The sequence below is a fragment of the Stigmatopora nigra genome, chromosome 23 (genome assembly GCF_051989575.1).
Source record: "Stigmatopora nigra isolate UIUO_SnigA chromosome 23, RoL_Snig_1.1, whole genome shotgun sequence".
NCBI classification, from domain to species: domain Eukaryota; kingdom Metazoa; phylum Chordata; class Actinopteri; order Syngnathiformes; family Syngnathidae; genus Stigmatopora; species Stigmatopora nigra.
In genome coordinates this window covers 6,817,154-6,840,157 of record NC_135530.1, presented here as the reverse complement: position 1 = coordinate 6,840,157, position 23,004 = coordinate 6,817,154, and the positions used below count along the sequence as shown (strand labels likewise).

The following is a 23,004-nucleotide window of genomic DNA, read 5'->3' as shown; positions in this document are numbered from 1 at the left end:
CCAAACGTCCGGGCGACCAAACGTCCGAGCGACCAAACATGCGGTCACAACATTTAATGCATCATGCATTGAATGCAACACCGCCAATAATGAGTACTTCTCCAACAACATTGACACAAAACAGTATAAAACAGTCTTTATGTTTGCCTACCTTCTCACCATTATGTTAGAGACCTTCAAAAGAGCCTGATTTTTATGCCACGAAAGAAAAAAGCCAAAACAAAAGGGCTCTCACTTTGCGTTCAATCTCAATGGGCATGCGCAATACGGCACATGCCGGTATTACGACAGCTGCCACGGGCAATAGGAGAGAAATAATGGAAGACGTAAGCAAGGTAAAAAAATAAAAATAAAATTGGGAGGGAGGACAAAAACCCATGTGGCCGATAAGGAGATTCTCTAGCTAGAAACAGCTGATGATGAGTACCCCCCCCCCCCCCCCCCCCCACATCTACCTCCACTTGGTCATCAACCCACCCTTTCCCCCCTCATCCTCTCTTGTGTCACCGTGGGAGAGCTAAGGGCCAGACACTTGCTATATTTGACAGCAAACACACACACACACACACACACACGACTGCACACGCATACGGCGAGGAAGCAACGGGAGGCGGAAAAAAGCATCACGGACGCCCCCCTCGGATGTGAGCCGAGTGGAGGAATCACAAACAGAGTGACGCCAGCACCTTCTCGCCGTGTCCGTGACAGGCGCGCGCACGAACGCCGTCGCTCTCTCTCTCCGGATCGTACGCTTCAGATGCTGGCCAGACAGCGAGGAGGACGCCACTACCGCCGCCGCCGCTGGACGCTGCCGGACGCTACCGGACGCGTCATTCAAATGAGGACCGGATGAGAAGACGAAAGGATTACTAAGCATCCCTTCAATCCCTCCTCCAAGTGTACTCAGTACAGGCAGGGGATATACATTTCTATACGTAAATAAGGATTATTTTTTGTGGGTTTTTTTTGTGTGTGTCCTCGGTGGGATCTTTGGGGTATGGATTTATTTTGTCTATAGCCGCTTCTTCCATTTTGGATTCTTTCAAAATCATGTTTCTGTGAAAGGAGAGAGAGCGTTGAAGCTGGGGAGCGGTGAAATATTCAGGCAAAAGGTGAGACTGTGTATGTTTAAAAATAACACTCAAATGATTTCTACTAAAATAACATTGATAGAAGGAATTGTTTGGAAATGAAAAAGTTTACAAGGCGGCAGATTTTTTTTTACATCACGGCTTTCTACACTTGAAACAAGTTGATAGATTTGATCACAAATATTGAATAAAGCCTGGATTTGATGTGATGATACTTCTCTATTTACCGAAAATGCAACATGATTCAACAGTCATTCCACTAAAACAGGGTCAGGAACCTTTTTGACCGAGAGAGCCATAAACAATTCATATTTTCTAATATTATTTCTTGAGAGCCATTCTCAGATTTGAATGGTAAAAATACATAAAAATGTGTGATTTTTTTGGTGATTTCACCACTTTTAAAGTACAAAAAGTCTCCGAATTCTTTTGACAACAATGTTATACTGTTGCTAATAAATCAGTATCAAGGATATCATACACACATAACAGTAATAAAAAAACTAATTATGATTTAAGAGGTAGTAGAAGTAGTATCACAGTTTCCATATTTTACCTCACAGGTTAGTGGAGAGCCATATGCACCCTTGGAAAGAGCTACATGTGGCTCCCGAGCCATAGGTTCCCTACCCCTGCACTAACACAACAGCGCCAAAACACATACTGTTTTCCAGATGGTTCAAGTTGACAACATTTTCCGTTTGTCACCCGGAAACACAAGTGTCAAGTTGTTAACAAATTTTAAATAAAACTTCAAGCCACAAGTTATTCTAAAAGCGTTATTATGATGTACCAAACATGTACATTTGGTGGTTGGTAATTCGTGTGTATATTTTTCAACACGCATGTGCGTATTGTCGTGGACAGTGTTTAGGCATCTGCGCATGTTAGTGGGTTTAGTGAGTGTTGTTGTTTCTGAATAGGGAAAAAAACATTAAAATTTGATTTGATGATGCTTGGCTGCTTCTGCTTTTGTTAGCAGGCTTCTCTGACGCATAGGCAAAAGCAATAATTTGGGGCCTAGGGGTGTGCAATATAAGCTAAGGCAAGATTTATCATGATATTTTGGAAAAAAAAGATGTATGTATGGTGATATATTTTGACGGGGAGAGCCTAAAAGTCCAATTTTCTTTCCTCGATTATTTCTGCTGTTAATTCTTTTTTTTTAAATCAAGTTCATAAAAAAATTGAAAAGTACTGCTCGTCATAATGGTGCTCGGACAAAATTATATTCATGAGAAAGAGTTTAATATCTAAGAGAGAAGTTCAATATCTAAGTACTGTTTAATAACTAAGTACAGTTTAATATCTAAGTTCTGTTTAATATCTAAGTACTGTTTAATATCTAAGTACTGTTTAATATCTGAGTACTGTTTGATATCTAAGTACTGTTTAATATCAAAGTACTGTTGAATTTCTAAGTACTGTTTAATATATAAGTACTGTTTAATATCTAAGTACTGTTTAATATCTAAGTACTGTTTAATATCTAAGTACTGTTTAATATCTAAGTACTGTTAAATATCTAAGTACTGTTTAATATCCAAGTACTGTTTAATATCTAAGTACTGTTTAATATATAAATACTGTTTAATATCTAAGTACTGTTTAATATATAAGTACTGTTTAATATATAAGTACTGTTTAATATCTAAGTACTGTTTAATATCTAAATACTGTTTAATATCTAAGTACTGTTTAATATCTAAGTACTGTTTAATATCTAAGTACTGTTTAATATCTAAGTACTGTTTAATATCTAAGTACTGTTGAAACCAGCTCTCAAAATTATATTCATGAGAGAGTTTAATATCTAAATATCTACAGTTTTCAACAGTACTTAGATATTAAACTCTCTTATGAATATACATATTTTGAGAGCTGGTTTCAACAGTAAACTCTCTGTCACCATTTGACCGGCGACTAAAAGACCGGGGACCAAAAGACCGGCGACCAAAAGACCGGCGACCAAAAGACCGGCGACCAAAAGACCGGCGACCAAAAGACCGGCGACCAAAAGACCGGCGACCAAAAGACCGGCGACTAAAAGTCCAAGCACCCTTGAGTACAGACAAGCACGATTGCAAATGAGCTCAACAGCCAATCAAAAAGGCAGAAAGGAAGTAAGACCAACACAAATGAATATCCTTGGTGCTAACTAACACTCATTCAACTTTAAATCAACCCCCGTACATTATTACGCCCGAGTGTCGGCCATTATTGTAAAGCGAGAACAATATGCAGGCATGTGATTAAAAAGTCACATTAGCCGAGCTCCTCCTCTGGGAAATCAGACTCTTTTTTTTTTTTTTTGGATTCGCGAGCTCACAGAAACCCTGTTTAAAAATTCACAAGTGAGGGAAACAAACGAGCATGCCCACTCCTTTTTCTCCTCCATTCGTCATTAAATTTGCAACCGTTGATGACGACAGACGTCCGATTGGACCACAGCCAATACAATACACGATAATACCAGTCAACCTCTGCCGATAACTGCCCTTATAAATGATTATGATTCCCCGTACAAACCTCCAAAAAAACGTACAAACACTGTACGACGCATGTTTACTCGCGGTAACTCGTTTCTTACTAGGTGGCTCCTCCATGCTTGCTTCCACGATATTTACTCTATGTAAATCTACGCATGTCATCCTTTATCGATATTGCCGTACGCACCACAACAAAAAATACATACGATTGAGGATGATTTTTGCTGGTATACCGTGACAATAGTAACGATCAATGACAGCATCGTCGTTGGCTACCAGCCTACGAGACTGTCAGGATTTTAGCCAAAACGGTCTTGTTGATATCGGTTTTTATAAATATTGGCGATTTTTTTAAACATTTTTTCCCCGTACAAAAGTCGGTGTACGGCGTACATGATTTGAAATGGTAAAAAACCATATAAAATACCTATAAAACGTACAAGTTGACAGGTATGCACAATATTATGACCTTAAAATTTTGACCAGTACGAGTAGTGAAAGGTGTTTTTTTTTTCCCCGAAGAAAACAATTCCAATCCATTCTTCCCATCTACTGGAAGCCATCCTCTTAAAAAAAGCTGAGATCCCCTTTAACCTAATAAACCTCCAGGCTTCCCATTAAGCTGGCCACACAGTGGCTATTCTCAGAAGAGCCAATTTGACCCGCGCCGCCTGTCGCTCCCACATATGTCAAAACCTGCCTGTCAAAATGCTCGGCGTCCATAGTAGAAGGAGGAATCGGATAACACTTCCTATTCTATCCTGTATGCTCACTTTTCATGTCACTCGCTTACCCCACTTTTGATTGATATGCAACCTCCTCGCGAACCTTGATGAATGAATGAATTATGGATTATTTGCGTGCCAAAAGATTTTATGACTTGATGGTAAAAAAGCTAATACAGTAATCCCTCGAATAACGTGGTTTTTGTAGACCAGACATGTCCCCGATGATCGAAAAATCGCAAAGTAGAGCCAACCCTATTATATATAACTAGTAGTACAAATATTTTTTCTCTTCACTGCTGAATCCTAGTTGCAAGAGTGGCTTTTCATATTTTTTATTGACTTGATTTTTTTTTTTAAATCAAGTAATAGCGCAGGAGAATCCGCAACAATCGAGGGAAGACGGTAACAATAAAATTGAACTTTCAGGCTCTCCCATTCAAAATATATGGTGCTCGGACGTTTGGTAGCCGGTCAAAGGGTGAAAATTATATTCATGACAGAGAGTTTAATATTAGAGTACTGTTTAATATCTAAGTACTGTTTAATATCTAAGTACTGTTTAATATCTAAGTACTGTTTAATATCTAAGTACTGTTTAATATCTAAGTACTGTTTAATATCTAAGTACTGTTTAATATCTAAGTACTGTTTAATATCTAAGTACTGTTTAATATCTAAGTACTGTTTAATATCTAAGTACTGTTTAATATCTAAGTACTGTTTAATATCTAAGTACTGTTTAATATCTAAGTACTGTTTAATATCTAAGTACTGTTTAATATCTAAGTACTGTTGAAAACAGTAGATATTTAGATATTAAACTCTCTCTCATGAATATAATTTTGAGAGCTGCTTTCAACAGTACTTAGATATTAAACAGTACTTAGATGTTAAACAGTACTTAGATATTAAACAGTACTAAGATATTAAACAATACTTAGATATTAAACAGTACATAGTTATTAAACAGTACTTAGATATTAAACAGTACATAGATATTAAACAGTACTTAGATATTAAACAGTACATAGATATTAAACAGTACTTAGATATTAAACAGTACTTAGATATTAAACTTCTCTCTTAGATATTAAACTATCTCTCATGAATATAATTTTGAAAGCTGGTTTCAACAGTAAACTCTGTCACCATTTGACCGGCGACCAAAAGACTGGGGCCCAAAAGACAGGCGACCAAAAGACAGGCGACCAAGAGACCGGCGACCAAACGTCCGGTCATGGTCCTCAAGTTGTGCCCCGCCTCCCCTGGTCAATCCATTCTCATCTGATCATTCGGCTGGGGCTACTTAGAATGCAAATTCCTGTAATCGCTGGTGACACACTGGTTTGTGCTCCTGAGTGAGAAAACACGTCTGATTATTGCACAGCAGTTTTATCTGACGAAGGGCGTTATTTCACGCAAGGCTAATTGGCGTCAGATGACACTTTGGCGAAAATTAGCATGGCGACATCAATTTGGATGCTCAAATTGCAAGGCCGACGCCTTTGCGGCCTGCTGCTCGGGTTGCAAAAGTTTATTTTCTATCCTTCCAACAGAACTGGATACTAGTTTTATAAATGTCATTGATGTAATTAATGCACGTCTCCAATCGCTCTTTTGATTCATGTTCTTCATGTTCTTCTACCGTTTATTACTTATTTACTCCAGCTTTTCCCGGAAAAACACGCCCTGAACTGGTCCCAGGGCCAATCGTAAGGTGGAAGAACAAGTAAAGCCCAATGATACTTTACTTGTATTCAAATATAACCTAACTGGGTAAAAAAAAATCTAACAAAATTAGAATTCAGTTTTGTGTAAAGTTATATTAAACGTAAGTTTGAGTGTCTGTATATATTAATATAAAAAGTTAATTTAAATTAGTTTGTTCCATTACGAGTGCGTTATCGGGGAAAGATACCCCCACAACTACTACTACTACTACTACCACCACCACTACGACAACCACTACTACTACTACCACGACCACCACCACTACGACAACCACTACCACTACTACTACAACTACAACTACTACAACAACTACAACTGCTACTACTACAACTAAAACTACTACTACAACTAAAACTACTACTACAACTAAAACTACTACTTCTACTACAACAACTACTCCAACTACTACTACTACTAGTAGTACTACTACTTTTACTACTACAACTACTACAACTAAAACTACTACTACTACTACAACAACTACTCCAACTACTACTACTAGTACTAATACTTTTACTACTACTAGTACTAATACTTTTACTACTACTAGTACTACTACTTTTACTACTACTAGTACTACTACTTTTACTACTACTAGTACTACTACTTTTACTACTACTAGTACTACTACTTTTACTACTACTAGTACTACTACTTTTACTACTACAACTACTACTACTACTATGACTACTACAAATACTACGACTACTACAACTACTACAACTACTACAACTACTACAACTACTACAACTACTACAACTACTACAACTACTACAACTACTACAACTACTACAACTACTACAACTACTACAACTACTACAACTACTACAACTACTACAACTACTACAACTACTTCAACTACTACAACTACCAGAACTACTACAACTAATACGACTACCACCACCACTACTACCTCCATTACCATATCACCAGTACCACTTCTACTACCACCACTTCTACTACTACTACTCTATTACTAGTACTACAAACACTACTACTACTACTACTCCTACTACTACTATTACTCCTACTACTAGTACTCCTACTACTACTATTACTCCTACTACTAGTACTCCTACTACTACTATTACTCCTACTACTAGTACTCCTACTACTACTATTACTCCTACTACTAGTACTCCTACTACTACTATTACTCCTACTACTAGTACTCCTACTACTACTATTACTCCTACTAATAGTACTCCTACTACTACTATTACTCCTACTACTAGTACTACAAACACTACTACCACTACTCCTACTACTAGTACTACAAACACTACTACTACTCCTACTACTAGTACTACAAACACTACTACTACTACTACTACTCCTACTACTACTCCTACTACTACTCCTACTACTACTCCTACTACTAGTACTACAAATAACACTACTACTACTCCTACTACTAGTACTACAAACACTACTACTACTACTACTACTCCTACTACTACTCCTACTACTACTCCTACTACTACTCCTACTACTAGTACTACAAATAACACTACTACTACTCCTACTACTCCTACTACTACTCCTACTACTAGTACTACAAATAACACTACTACTACTCCTACTACTAGTACTACAAACACTACTACTACTACTACTACTCCTACTACTAGTACTACAAACACTACTACTACTACTACTACTACTAATACTACAAACACTACTACTACTACTACTACTACAACTACTACTAATCCCACTACTACTACCACCACTTCGACGACGACGACTACTACTACTACTACTACTACAACTACTACTAATCCCACTACTACTACAACTACTACTAATCCCACTACTACTACAACTACTACTAATCCCACTACTACTACCACCACTTCGACGACGACTACTACTACTACTACTACTACTACTACTACTAGTACTACCACCACTACTACTACTACTACTACTAGTACTACCACCACTACTACTACTACTACTACTAGTACTACCACCACTACTACTACTATGACTACTACTGATCCCACTACTACTACCACCACTACTACTACTATGACTACTACTGATCCCACTACTATCACCACCACTACTACTACAACCACTACTACTACCACTTCTACTACTAGTACTACCACCACTACTACTACTAGTACTACTACCACCTCTACTACTACTGCATCTTATATATGAAACCAATGTGTAGATACGATACTTTAGAAATAAACTGGAAAAATCTACACTGGCTATCTATGACCTTGATGTGTATGGCTTTGCAAGGTGGGGCCTGGCCTTCTGAGTGTCAGTCAATTAAAGTCCAAGGTTGGCCTTGGCTGCCGTGACGTCAATCACATTGACACCATTGCTCATATTACGACCAAAAATTGCCCTGACGGTTCTTTTTGGGGTGCCAACAATTCTGGAATGTAAACCTAAAATGAAGGAATGAACGGATTGCTTTTTCTTGTTGTTTCTCCAGTTTTCTGCAATCGCCACCCGGTGGAGGCCGCGGGCATGGCCGCTTGACGCCTCCCGAGGAAGTCGCGCGTCATGCCCCCCCACAGCCACTCCGCAGGAGGCGTTGGGCCGCCCTCCCTCGGAACCGGTGAGTGCAAGGAACTTAACGCTCCCATTGATCACATCTATTATACTACCAATGCTATATAGAAGAGTTTGTTTTGACAGCTGGTAATACTCGCTCACCCGGCTTACTCGCATACACACACACACACACACACACAAACACACACACACACAAACGCACACAAACACACACACACACACACTGAGGATAAGGGCAGTCTTTCATGAAATGTCACATTTTTTCAGGGTGTGCATCAATTTCTATAAGCTAAACATCAAGCAGAAAATGGCTGAATGCTGTTTCTTTCTCTATTTTGTATTTTCTCCACAATTTCCTCCAATATGACTAAATAAATGTTTTTTTCTTTTAGCGAGCCTAATAAGTATAGGGCATTTAGTGCCAAAAAATAAACGTAAAACTATGTTTGCGCAGACCATTCTTAAACAATCCAGCAAATAGTATAGTTGTACCGCCTTGGAATTGTGAGAAGAACATTTAAGACGTGTGAGCGCCTCCGCCGTGCAATTAACTGGCTGGCAGATGTGATTATCGCTTGGCCAAAGCTCGCTCTGCCTCAACTCAATATCCTTTATTGGCGTGTACGGATTCCATCTCATCTCTGACTCTGCGAAAATCCGGCAGATGAGCCCTGCGTAGGATTCGCCGGATGAGGAGGCGTCTAATCAAAGGCGGCCCATGTGTTTGTTTAATGACTCTTCCGCCGAGGGTTCTCATCGCCGAGAATGGCGGAGGTCAAGAACTTATTTGGAAGTCAGCGAGAAGAAGAACGTGACTGGACGTTTGGTCGCCGGTCAAATGGTGACAGAGAGTTTACTGTTGAAACCAGCTCTCAAAATTATGTTCATGAGAGAGTTTAATATCCAAGAGAGAGAGTTTAATATCTAAGAGAGAGAGTTTAATATCTAAGAGAGAGGGTTTAATATCTAATAGAGAGAGTTCAATATCTAAGAGTGAGAGTTTAATATCTAAGAGAGAGGGTTTATATCTAATAGAGCAAGTTTAATATCTAAGAACTGTTTAATATCTAAGTACTGTTTAATATCTAAGTACTGTTTAGTATTTAAGTCCTGTTTAATATCTAAGTACTGTTTAATATCTAAGTACTGTTAAATATCTAAGTACTGTTTAATATCTAAGTACTGTTTAATATCTAAGTACTGTTTAATATCTAAGTACTGTCTAATATCTAAGTAATGTATAATATCTAAGTACTGTTTAATATCTAAGTACTGTTTAATATCTAAGTACTGTTTAATATCTAAGTACTGTTAAAACCGGCTCTCAAAACTATATTCATGAGAGCGTTTATTTCTACATATGTACTGTTTTCAACAGTACTTAGATATTAAACTCTCTTTCTTAGATATTAAACTCTCTCTCATGAATATAACTTTGAGAGCAGGTTTCAACAGTAAACTCGCTGTCACCATTTGACCGGCGACCAAAAGGGACCAAAAGACCGGCAACCATAAGACCGGCAACCATAAGACCGGCGACCAAACGTCCGAGCACCACTTCGAAGAATTTCGCAGAATTTAGAAAAAAATCCAATTATTTCCCATCTCTTTTCAGTGTCCAATAGCACAGCTTTGAACAATTCCGAGCTTCTTTTTTGGCACACGACTGCGGTCAAGACGCATTTCGGTGAGTCGCCGTTTATCCCGAAGGCTTGGCGAGAGTTGACGTAGGTTAAACGGCGAAGCTTTTCACGAGCTCGTCTTAAGCATCGGTGGAGGGCACCTCGGTTGCCGGGGCAACGCGGCGATACTTTGTCGGAGTTGAAAGAAGCGGCGGCTGAGGCCTTGATGCTATTTTACAAGCATACTTATGCCACTTTGGCAACAAATACTTTTGCAAGTAGCAGAAATACAGCGAAAACACATTGCTCACTGGCCGTTATCCAACTGCTGAATAAATGACGCACAGAAGCGCAGACGCGTATCGGCCCTTGACAAATTACACGTGTGACAAAACAGAGCGCCATGAAAATATTTTCCCTCATGTCAACATATTTCATCAGCGAGTGGAAGTCAGCCAGAATAATTTGTCAGGAAAAACTGTCACGGACAAAAAATGGCCAACGCCGGTTTAAACTTGACGTCGAATTCTCGTGAATTGGAAATTATGGGCTGCAAGGAGCACAGTTTCGTTTGCCTAAAAATTGTGGTCCCACCCACATATCTAACCAAGAACGAAGGGATTAAATGGCGTCCGATCTGAAGGGTGTTTGTCGATGACAGACAGCCATCGCGAGTAAATGAAGGAGTTAAGATAAGAGCGGTGACAGCTGGTAGAGCTCGTAATCAGATCGCTATCGGAAAACGGCTCGCCCGTGGGTAACGTGCGACCGGGTGACATCACACACGGCTCCGGTGTCACTCAAAGGCCTCCGTGGGATATCATATGTCAGACAGCTGCGTTGTCAAGGTAACGCTGACAAACATTCCGATGTCTGTGAGCAGAACGTAGATGTTAGCATGGTAGGAAAAGCCGCTGCAATGCATCATGGGATTTTGGGTCAAGGTGCCAAAAGAAAACAAAGAGTTCGCCACCGCACCAATACAGCTCCGTGCCTTTTGGCGGATGTTTTTTCTTCTCATTTTGGGAAACAAATGAGGAAAAAAGCCCATTTGCATTTTTTTTTTTTTTTACTTGAGTCAACAAAAAACGGGAAACAAGTCCTCCACTGTCCCCTAGATAAGAAAATATTCGTCATTTGATAACAGAAAAGGAGCCCAAATCAACGGGTACCTGGGCGTTTGGTCGCCGGACGTTTGGTCGCCCGGACGTTTGTTCGCCCGGACATTTGGTCGCCCGGACGTTTGGTCGCCCGGACGTTTGGTCGCCCGGACGTTTGGTCGCCCGGACGTTTGTTCGCACGGACGTTTGGTCGCCCGGACGTTTGACAACATGACAGAGAGTTTACCGTTGAAACCAGCTCTCAAAATTATATTCATTAAAGAGAGAGTTTAATATCTAAATATTTACTGTTGAAACCAGCTCTCAAAATTATATCATAAATTATAAAAGACCGGCGACCAAAAGACCAGCGGCCAAAAGACCAGCGGCCAAAAGACCGGCGACCAGACGACCGGCGAGCAAACGACCGGCGACCAAACGACCGGCGACCAAACGACCGGCGACCAAACGACCGGCGACCAAACGACCGGCGACCAAACGACCGGCGACCAAACGACCGCCGACCAAACGACCGCCGACCAAAAGACCAACGACCAAACGACCGGTGCACCGAGAAAATATGGGAAAGGTTGACAGTTTGGGCGGAGAAAAAGCCAGGGCTACGCAGACAGTGTGGAAAAGTAGCCTCGCTCGCTAAGGCATGATTTGTTAGCAATTTGACATGACGGTGCGAGGAAGCATTTCATTCCAAACAGAATCCCCTCCCAACTCGGTTCCGCCGCTCCGACGTTGCATAACGGCACTCTCCGATACCTTTGAGCTCAACTGTCGGCTTAAATCTCCCACAACGGCGCTCACCTCCGACAGCAAATTCAAAGCCTTTTTCAAAGAGTTCTACTGAGGGATTTGGACGAACCTCTAATCTGGCTTGTCGCCCCATTCGCCGAACCAAACCGAGCGAGTCCCTTTTGGGAAAATTTCATGGTTCACGGTCAGGTTAAGTCCGACGCCCCCCAAAAAAGACGCTAACTCCAGACTCTGATCCAGGGGTCGGGAACCTTTTTGAGAGAGAGAGAGAGCAACAATGGATATTTTCAATTGTTATTCATTGAGAGCCATACTCAGAATTTACAAGAAGTAAAAACACATGAAAACATGTGAATTTTTAGTCATTTCACTGCCTTTAAAGTCGAAAAAGTCTCAGAATTATGTTGACAAAATTGTTACCCTGATGCTAATCCAGGGGTGGGCAAACTTTTCGGCCCGGTGGCCAAATTGCCCTTTAAAAAATTGACCTTAAAGATACATATAAAAAAGTGCATCCGATAACAGTACATATGAAACATAAACAGAAAAAAAGGACTAAAGTATTAACGTACTCATCACTCATAATTCAAGTACCAAGTATAAAGTACAAAGTCAAGTCAAAAGGAATATAATAAGAAATATTAAAAGGTCATTTAAAAAAAGATAGAGGAGCTGTAAAACACAAAAAAAAAACAAATAAGAGTGGACAGAGCTACTGCCACTGGCTTCCACATGATGGCGCCATCTTGGGGAGGGGAAAAAAACATTATTTGGACAACATCGGCGGGCGGGATTAAATTGCCTCGCGGGCCGGATGTGGCCCGCAGGCCGTAGTTTGCCCAGGTATGTGCTAATCAATGGGATGCATGCATGAATGCATGCAAAAAGGTTTAATTAAAAACTGGAAGATTAAAGCAACTCTAGACGTAGTGTCCAGATTTTAGCTCACAGTTTAGCGGAGAGCCATAAGGACCCATCGAAAGAGCCACATGTGGCTCTCGAGCCATAAGTTCCCTACCCCTTGCTCTGATCTATCGTGTATGATAAGTCAGTGTCGGAAAGGGGGGTGTGGTGCCGAGAGCCGGGGAGAAAAAACGAGGAGGCGGCAGATGAAGGCGGCAGATGGAAAATGCACGGGGTAATTAGGAGAGCAAGATTGTTGGAGATGTTCCTTTTAAATTTGAGGGAACAGATTGAAGAACACTGTTTTCTCTCAGCGTTGCGCAGAGAAAAGCCATCAATGTTTACTGTGAAGCCCATTAAAAGCCTTTTAGAGGAACTTACAAGAGATCCGATAAAGTGCAACCACCTTCATTTTAGGCCAGACCTCCTCGCGTACGGACGAATGACTGATGCGGCAGATATATTCCGCCATCGGGCAGTTAAAAAGGGCAACGTCTGTGCACGACGTGGCTTTCTGGATATATCGCACTTTTTTCAGCACTTGCAGAGCAAACATTGTCTGATAAAACTACGGATTGAAAGAAAAGCAACCCGGCCCATTAAATGAGTCATTGAGAGAGCATGGACTTGAATTAGTGTCTCCCAAACCGGGTACTTGGACGTTTGGTCACCCGGACGTTTGGTCGCCCGGACATTTGGTCGAGCGGACATTTGGTCGCCAGACGTTTGGTCGCCGGGCGATTGACAACATGAGTGTTTACTGTTGAAACCAGCTCTCAAAATTATATTCACCCGGGCGACCAAACGTCCGGTCATGGCCGCCTATACCAGGGGAGGGCAAACTTTTGGGTCCGGGGGCCATATTGACTTTAAAATTTTGACAGATGGGCCGGGTCAGCCCAAGATACGATACATATAAAAAAGTGCATCCGTTAACAGCACATATGAAGGATAAAAAGAAAAAAGGACTTAAGTATTAACATAGTCATCATCAGAGTCAAAAGTACAAAGTAAAGTCAAAAAGAATGTATTAAGAAATATTAAAACGTCATTAAAAAAAGATAGAGGGCCTGTCAAACACGAAAAACAAATAAGAGTGTACACAGCTACTGCCAATGGCTTCCGCGTGATGGCGCCATCTTGGGGAAAAATAAAATAAATAAATAAATAAAAAACATTCTTTGGACAACGTCGGCGGGCCGGATTAAAAACCCTAACGGGCCGTATTTAGCCCGCGGGCCGTAGTTTCCCCATGTCTGGCCTATACAGTAATCCCTCAAATATCGCTGCTTCACTACGTTGCTATGATTTTTTTCTGGGGGAAATCTGATATTTCAATTTTTTTTTAAAACTTCAAAAAAATGTGAAAATCCACGCTCAAACTCGCAAGGAGTCCTCCGCTTGCTACTAGAACTCAGCACTGAAGTAAAAAATAAATAAATAAAGTTCAAGGGATCTCTCGTTTTCTCCTGCAGTCTTAATCTGCCTGTTGGTGGCGCTGTTCCGGCCAGTACGCCCCTGCCCTCCACCTTGTCTCTGTTCCTCCGACGGCACGACGGTAGACTGCGGGGGTGGCGCCCTGACTTCTCTGCCTCCCTTGCGCCTCCTTCCTGCAGGGAGTCGCATCCTCCTCCTGCCCAACAACAAGTTGGCCTCGCTGGGAGCGTGGGCCTTCGTTAACCTCTCCTCCATAGAGGTCGGTGCGAACCGCAATATTGTTACTGTCCCCATGACTCCAAAAAAAAACAAGCCAAGTTGACATTTTATTATTTGCAACGTCCTCAGTTAGCATATGTTGCGCACCACCAAGTTGGTGTTGTTACAATGGGAAAATGAGGCTTTTGTATGCTAATGCTAAGTGTGGAGAAATACATTTTTCCCCAATTGCATAACTGTCAACTTGTAGGTTTTATATGTATTGTACCGTATTTTCACGACTATAAGGCGCACCGCATTATAAGGCGCACCGCATTATAAGGCGCACCCTCAATGAATGACATTTTTCCATATATAAGGCGTACTGTATTATAAGGCGCACTGTCTATTTTGGAGAAAATTTAAGACTTTTAAGTGCGCCTTATAGTCGTGAAAATACGGTAATTGCTATTGACTTCCGGGTATGAAGCACTCACTACACAGTCAGCTCTAGAGCCAGCCATTGTCGATGTTTTGGATTTTTTTGTATACAATCTTGCAGTGGGGGAGGAGCTATATGATGGAAGATTTAGTAAGCTAAGATGGCATCTGCATATTTAACAGTATTGTTTCAGTTCAGGCGTTTGTGTTTTTTTAATATCTGACTTGGTGGTTTTTTGTTTATGGTTTTCTGTTTTTTCCATATATAAGGCACACTGTATTATAAGGCGCACTGTCTATTTTGGAGAAAATTTAAGACTTTTAAGTGTGCCTTATTGTCGTGAAAATACGGTATACGTTTTCTTACCATTTCAAATCATGTACGCCATACACCGACTTTTGTACGGGGAAAATTAAAAAAAAATCGCCAATATTTATGAAAACCGATCTCAACAAGACCGTTTTGGCTAAAAATCTAAATAGTCTCGTCGGCTGGTAGCCAAGGACGCTACTTTCATCGATCGTTACTATTGTCATGGTATACCAGCAAAAATTATCCTCAATCGTATGTATTTTTTTAGCAGTGCGTACGGCAATACCGATAAAGGATGACATGCGTCGATATACATAAAGTAAATATCGTGGAAGGAAGCATGGAGGAGCCACCTAGTAAGAAACGAGTTACCGCGAGTAAACATGCATCATACGGTGTTTGTCTGTTTTTTGGGGGGTTTGTACGGGGAATCGTAATCATTTATAAGGGCAGTTATCGGCAGAGGTTGACAGGTATGCAATTGTGACTAATATTTTTAACAGAATCCATGCAATTAGAAGAATTTGACCATTGTCAAACACGTGAGAGCTGTTATTGGCCCAAAATCCTAGCAATTCTTGGCTATTTGTGTAAGGAACTGACAAATGTGGTTGTGTTGCAGGAACTGGATCTTTCCAACAACTACCTTGACCATTTACCGGCTGGGTTATTCCGAGATATGAGCAATCTGACCAAACTGAGTCTACACAACAACTCTTTGACAGTAATGGACAGAGATCTTTTCCAGGTGAGCAAATAAGACGTACTACCCATTCCGAGACACGTCCATCAACTCTAAATGTACTTGTTCTGCTAATTTTTCACAGGGTTTAGGGGGTCTTCGGAATCTGGACCTTTCGCTCAATGGCTTGGCATCTGTTCCTTTGGGGCTTTTGGATGAGTTACACGGTCTAAGGTACTATATTTACTCGCATATAAGCCGCATTTGTTAGATGAAAACATGATGACTGACAACAAAACACTGTAACATCATTAGCGCCATGACATAATATGGCCGGTGCGGTCCTTTATTTCAAAGTTGAGAAATTATAAACATATAAAACGCTAAACAAAATGTATTTTGATGTTTATTAATGAAATTCAAGAAAAAAATGCATAAAATGTGAAAAACAGGTGAGTTGCATTGATTTTGAAACTAAATTATACTTATTATATATATATATATATATATATATATATATATATATATATATATATATATATATATATATATATATATATATATATATATATATATATATATATATATATATATATATATATATATATATATATATATATATATATATATATATATATATATATATATATTCATTGTATTTCTTATTTGAACGTGGCAACTATTGGAGTAATATGAACCATATAAAGAATTGAGATATTTTGGCATTAGAAACAATATGGCTGCCACAACATCTTATAATTCTGGTCAGAAAATTTGAATTCAAATTCTCAAGATAGACTTATTTAAAAAAAAAATTGAATAATTTGATATTTTGCATATACCAAGACAGGCATATTAATTTCCTTACGATATTCACTCTAATAATATGCCTTTGATTCATACAGTATCTCAGAAATACTACGTGCGATAATCTTTCTTAAGATTTTCCTTTCAAAGTAACACTTTTGCATACCTTATAAAAAAACATTAATATGGAGGTGAAAATTGTAAAGCAGGAGGCGGCTTATACTCGAAAAATTGTTCAATTCAACAACTTAAAGGCAATTTTAAGAGTATCACTTGTTTGCGTGGGCGGCTTATATGCGAGTAAATACATTGTAAACAAAAATATGCACAAAGCCACTGTCCTCCTCTCCCGTTTTTTTTCATTCCCGTACGCCGTGACACAGGTGGCTGTCCCTGGCCGGTAACAGGCTGGTCGGCTTGGAGCGGGCGGCGTTTGAGCCCTTGGCCCACCTCCAACACCTGGAACTGGGACACAACCCCTGGGAATGCGACTGCAACCTGCGCGAGTTCAAACACTGGATGGAGTGGCTATTGTACCGAGGTGAGCGTCTGATTTCTGTCACGCCGCCTCCGAGCAGGGCCTCGTGATCGGGGGCGGCGATCAGGCCAACGCGCCTCTCGTTTACGCCTGCCGGTGCGCAGCTGCTGCGCTCATGTGCTCTCCTTGCGTGTGAAAATCTGCATTCACCTCAGTAAACATGCGCTATGTTTGACTAACATATGGCCTGTCATTGTATCATTTCCCTTCATTATATATATACATTTGTACATATATATACATATGCATATATGTATATATATGTATATATATAATATATAATAATGTAATATATACGTGTGTATATATGTATATATGTATGTGTATATATGAATGTATATATATATATATATATATATATATATATATATATATATATATATATATATATATATATATATATATATATATATATATATATATATATATATATATATATATATATATATATATATATATATATATATATATATATATATATATATATATATATATATATATATATATATATATATATGTATGTATGTATTTATGTATGTGTATATATGTGTGTATATATATGTATATATGAATGTGTATATATACACGTGTGTATATATATATGTATTTATGTATGTATGTGTATATATATGTGTGTATATATACGTGTATATATACACGTGTGTATATATATATGTGTGTATATATACGTGTATATATATATATATATATATATATATATATATATATATATATATATATATATATATATATATATATATATATATATATATATATATATATATATATATATATATATATATATATATATATATATATATATATATATATATATATATATATATATATATATATATATATATATATATATATATATATATATATATATATATATATATATATGTATATATGTATATATATATATATATATATATATATATATATATATATATATATATATATATATATATATATATATATATATATATACATATATATATATATATATATATATATATATATATATATATATATATATATATATATATATATATATATATATATATATATATATATATATATATATATATATATATATATATATATATATATATATATATATATATATATATATATATATATATATATATATATATATATGTACACGTGTATATATGTGTGTGTATAAGTGTATATAAAGATCGAAAGATTACTGCATTGGTTATTTCACCCAAAACACTAATGTGAAGATCAATTTAGACGGATTTTGAATATACTTTTGAAAAGGCCTTTCACAGTCATTCCATACTTCGGCAACCACTGCTCCAGATTGTTACCTCGCCATGGGAATTTGACTCTTATCGCAAGCAAAAAGCGGCACGGCTAAAACAAGCACTCTTGAATTATAGACATCTCTCCAAGTGTAGTCTATCTCCAACAAAGTGTCGAGGGCATTTAAGTTTAGTGATGTATGACTCATCCTGGTGTTGCTATAGCACCCCCCTTCGGCTTCGCACGCTGTCGTATCTTCTTACTCTCAATTAAAGGCCTTCGCCAGTGACCCCAAATCCATCTCCTTCAGGCGGAAAGGTGGACGCCATGGAGTGCACGCTACCCAAAGATCTGCGGGGGCGGGACATCCGCCGCGTTCCCGTGGAAATGTTCAACTACTGCCTCCAGATGGAGGATGAAAATGGGGGCGGCGACGGAGCCCGAGGAGCTCCTCCCTGCGGCAGGGCTGGCGTCAGCCCTAGCGGATCGCCGCCGGTCCCCGCCGGCGATGACGCCTCTTCAAACGCGGGGGCAGGGGTCGAGGCGCCGGCTGAATGCGTGCGCGCCCGCTACCGGCCGGTGAGCGTGCGGCGCGCCATTGGCACGGTGGTGATTGCAGGCGTGGTGTGCGGCATCGTCTGCATTATGATGGTAGCCGCCGCCGCGTACGGCTGTATTTACGCCTCAGTAATGGCTAAGTACCAAAGGGAGCTGAAGAAAAGGCAGCCGCTCATGGGAGACGCCGATGCGGATGGGGACGATCGGGAAGAAAAACACATCTCCTCGGTGGCGTAGAGGCGCCACGGGCCGGATCCAAGTTCGAGGGCTCAAAGCGGAGGACGACTTTTGGGAAAAAAGGCAACGGGCACCACCCTAACGTTAACAATCCGTCGTCGCCTTTGACTTTCTACCTGCATTAACCAATTTTCCATTTTCCCAATCTCGCCTGCTAACCGACCACCAAACGCCATTGGCCACTTGGCACCATAGAGAAGCTTCCATCTCATATGCAACGTTTAGAGGCTGTGGGAATTTCCGGCGGCGATCTGCATGCCGAGCAATGTTCCTTCTAATTTTTCATTGGTCGAGGCAGAAAGACAACCTCCCTGAGACTACTGAGTACCAGTTATCATTGCTCGTTATGGGCACACCAGTATCACACCTGGCATAAGCAGGTGCATGTCAATGTTCCCTCTAATTTTTCATGTAAAACATGCTGTAAAACATAAAAAAAATAAGAGTGGACAGAGCTAGAGAGGTTTTCCATGACAAGATTTGGTGCAGCAGTGTCATGACGACAGGCTTCAGTAGTCTGAACGGCGAAATGCCTATCGTAATACCTACTTGTGAAAAGTGGTGTGGGTTCAATCCACGTGAGCCAGCGCAGTTACGACAAATAGATCAAAAACTATCGAACTGCCAAGGCAATTAAAACATAGTAACAGGGGCTGCTAAAATTTATCGGATCATTGTATAATTGATCATCAGATTATATGACAACTATTTGTTGGGAAATTTATGGGTCACAAGCAATGTTCCCTCTAATTTTTCTTTGGTCTGGGCAGAAAGACAACCTTCCTGAGACCACTGAGGACCAGTTATCATTGCTCGTTATGGGCACCAGTATCACACCTGGCATAAGCAGGTGCATGTCAATGTTCCCTCTAATTTTTCATGTAAAACATGCTGTAAAACACAAAAAAACATCAGAGTGGACAGAGCTACTGCCACTGGCTGCCGCGTAAACGGCGCCATCATGGGGAAAGGGGTAAAAAAACAAGATTGGATTTTATTTACTGCACGCCATATGATTGCTGCTGCGCAGAGAAGACAAGAATATTGCCCAATTGCGCATGCATGCAGCTTAGAGGGAACATTGACGCCGAGCCACAAAAACCAATAAAAAAAACTTTAGTCCAGGTCAATCTATTGCGAATTCAGTTTCTCACTGGTCCGTCTTAGGACATCAACCAGAAAATGGTGTCTACTAGTGAGAAGGTTCTTGAAATGAACTTGAGTTGAGAACTTTCCAGCACTTTATCGCTCCAGTTTCCCTCTTTTCCCCCCTTTTTCACCAAACAATGTTTCCTTGAGGGATTAGATCTGACAAGGGATTAAGCTAAAAAGATGCTGCTATTTCTTTCCCCTCTACACCCACCTTCTCATCCCGTTGCTATAAATGGAAAGTCCTCCTTTCCACTTAGTTTTCTTTCCCCATATTTGTCGCTAATACGCCATGAAGGTTGCATCCGCCATCCCCTGAGAGCATGAGATTTGCATTTCGGCTCAATACAAAAAAAATCTTTCACTGCATACTCCTCTTTTGAAAATGTCTCCCTCATTGCATAAATTGGGTATCCCATAAACGTAAAATAGCTGCGTCGACCCTCCCTAAAATGTATGGACAATGTTTATATCATGTTGTGTTTATAACGCTTGTATATTTTGTTCGGAGCGTTACTGTTAATGTTTGTTCATTAGTCGTGTCGAGTCGAGCCTATACTTGTAAAATACTGTAAAAAAAAAAAAAAATCATATCGGAGATCTTATCAAAACCACCGTTAAAGTCAGGCTGAACTCTGTGAAAGTCGGTAGCTAAGCATCTTAGCCAGCCCGAATCCTCTTCTTATAATCCGTGTGTGTTCACAATAATAAAATGCAGTTTGTTACTCTCAATAAAAAGATGACGCCGGCCTATTTTCCTTGGTGTGTTGTACGTATGACATGAAGATCATTGTGTTTTAGCCAACCACGAAAAGGGGTGGTCGGATGTTTTGTCGCCGGTCTTTTGGTCGCCGGTCAAATGGTGACACAGAGTTGACTGTTGAAACCAGCTTTCAAAATTATATTCATGAGAGAGAGTTTAATATCTAAGAGAGAGAATTTGACACCTGAGAGAGAGAGTTTTTTTCCTGAGAGAGAAGTTTAATATCTAAGTACGGTTGAAACCAGCTCTAAAAATTATATTCATGAGAGAAAGTTTAATATCTAAGAGAGAGTTTAATACCTAAGTACTTTTTAATATCTAAGAACTGTTGAAAACAGTAGATATTTAGATATAGATAACTCTTTCTCATGAATATGATTTTGACAGTACTTATTAAACAGTACTTGGATATTAAACAGTACTTAGATATTAAACAGTACTTTGATATTAAACCGTACTTAGATATTAAACAGTACTTAGATATTAAACAGTACTTAAATATTAAACAGTACTTAGATATTAAACTCTCTCATTAATATAATTTTGAGAGCTGGTTTCAATAGTACTTAGATAGATAATAAACAGTACTTAGATAATAAACAGTACTTAGATAATAAACAGTACTTAGATATTAAACAGTACTTAGATATTAAACAGGACTTAGATATTAAACAGTACTTAGATATTAAACAGTACTTAGATATTAAACAGTACTTATATATTAAACAGTACTTAGATATTAAACAGTACTTAGATATTAAACAGTACTTAGATATTAAACAGTACTTAGATATTAAACAGTACCAAGATATTAAACTCTCTCATGAATATAATTTTGAAAGCTGGTTTCAACAGTATTTAGATATTAAACAGCATGGTTTGTTGAAGTAGCCAAAAGCCATTCCCAGCAGTGTGTGAAACCAAATGGAGTACACAAAGACAAACAAAGTCAAAGCAGGGAAGGAATCGCTATTCGTTTGTAGCTCATTCATACTTGTGGCTCATTATAAAGGCCTTCATTTTTTTTCACTTTGCTCCATTTCCTATTTATTCAAAACAGCCCTATCAATGGCATGCCCTGAGTTCACAAGGAACCTTAAAATGCCCCAAAACTGAACTGGGAATAGCCAAAAAAAATCAGCAGGCACCAAAAAACAACAACCAAGAAACCCCCTCAAAATCAATTGTAAGTGATCCCAACTTTACAGGAAGTCAGAAAATTGACTCAATACCTACAATCGACAACGATACAAGTAAATTCACTTTTTGGGGCAAAATAAACAGGTTTGACCCAGATTAGATCGAGTTGGCATGAATGTGTGCCGCCAAGTAAAGTCGGTTTGAGAAGCCCTGATCTAGTTCTTTCCGCCTCAATCCCTTCCCAGGCTTTTTTTTCATCTTTTCTCATCAACTCTGTCCTTCTCATCTCCTCCTCTTGTGCTTATCAGTGTCCATTTATCTTCCTGACACATCTTTTCTCATCATTTGGAGTGTTTTCACCTTGCTTTTCATCTGGCCTCCTTCCATACATCATCAAATGGCCAACCTTCATTGTGCTCGTTTCTCGCTGACGAGTAAATGATCTTTTTTTTTTTAATACCATTGACTCTCCCAGTCTAAAAGGATTGGACATCAA

At 39.2% G+C, this 23,004-nt stretch overlaps 2 protein-coding genes across 4 annotated transcripts in view; one reads left to right on the top strand and one right to left on the bottom strand.

The window, feature by feature from the left end:
• Positions 1-23,004, bottom strand: part of cacna2d4a (calcium channel, voltage-dependent, alpha 2/delta subunit 4a) — a 65,170-nt gene that overhangs the window by 20,073 nt on the left and 22,093 nt on the right. The window lies entirely within an intron of this gene.
• Positions 559-21,358, top strand: lrtm2a (leucine rich repeat transmembrane protein 2a). Of its 2 annotated transcripts, XR_013324629.1 has the most exons (8): positions 559-1,112; positions 8,498-8,623; positions 14,449-14,669; positions 15,985-16,110; positions 16,190-16,278; positions 17,235-17,392; positions 18,972-19,836; positions 20,307-21,358. XR_013324629.1 is itself a non-coding variant. In XM_077709530.1 (7 exons), exons 2-7 carry the CDS (start codon positions 8,569-8,571, stop codon positions 19,454-19,456), a joined length of 1,134 nt encoding a protein of 377 aa, XP_077565656.1. In that variant the 5' UTR covers positions 559-1,112; positions 8,498-8,568; the 3' UTR covers positions 19,457-21,358. The 2 variants fall into 2 exon arrangements, 1 of the variants encoding a protein (XP_077565656.1); XM_077709530.1 differs by having other exon boundaries at positions 18,972-21,358.

Coding starts and splice junctions, on each gene's coding strand:
- lrtm2a (XM_077709530.1), top strand. CDS start 8,569: ATGCCCCCCCACAGCCACTCCGCAGGAGGCGTTGGGCCGCCCTCCCTC. Junction 16,111..16,189: donor TGGACAGAGATCTTTTCCAG/GTGAGCAAATAA, acceptor AATTTTTCACAG/GGTTTAGGGGGTCTTCGGAA. Junction 17,393..18,971: donor GGAGTGGCTATTGTACCGAG/GTGAGCGTCTGA, acceptor CATCTCCTTCAG/GCGGAAAGGTGGACGCCATG.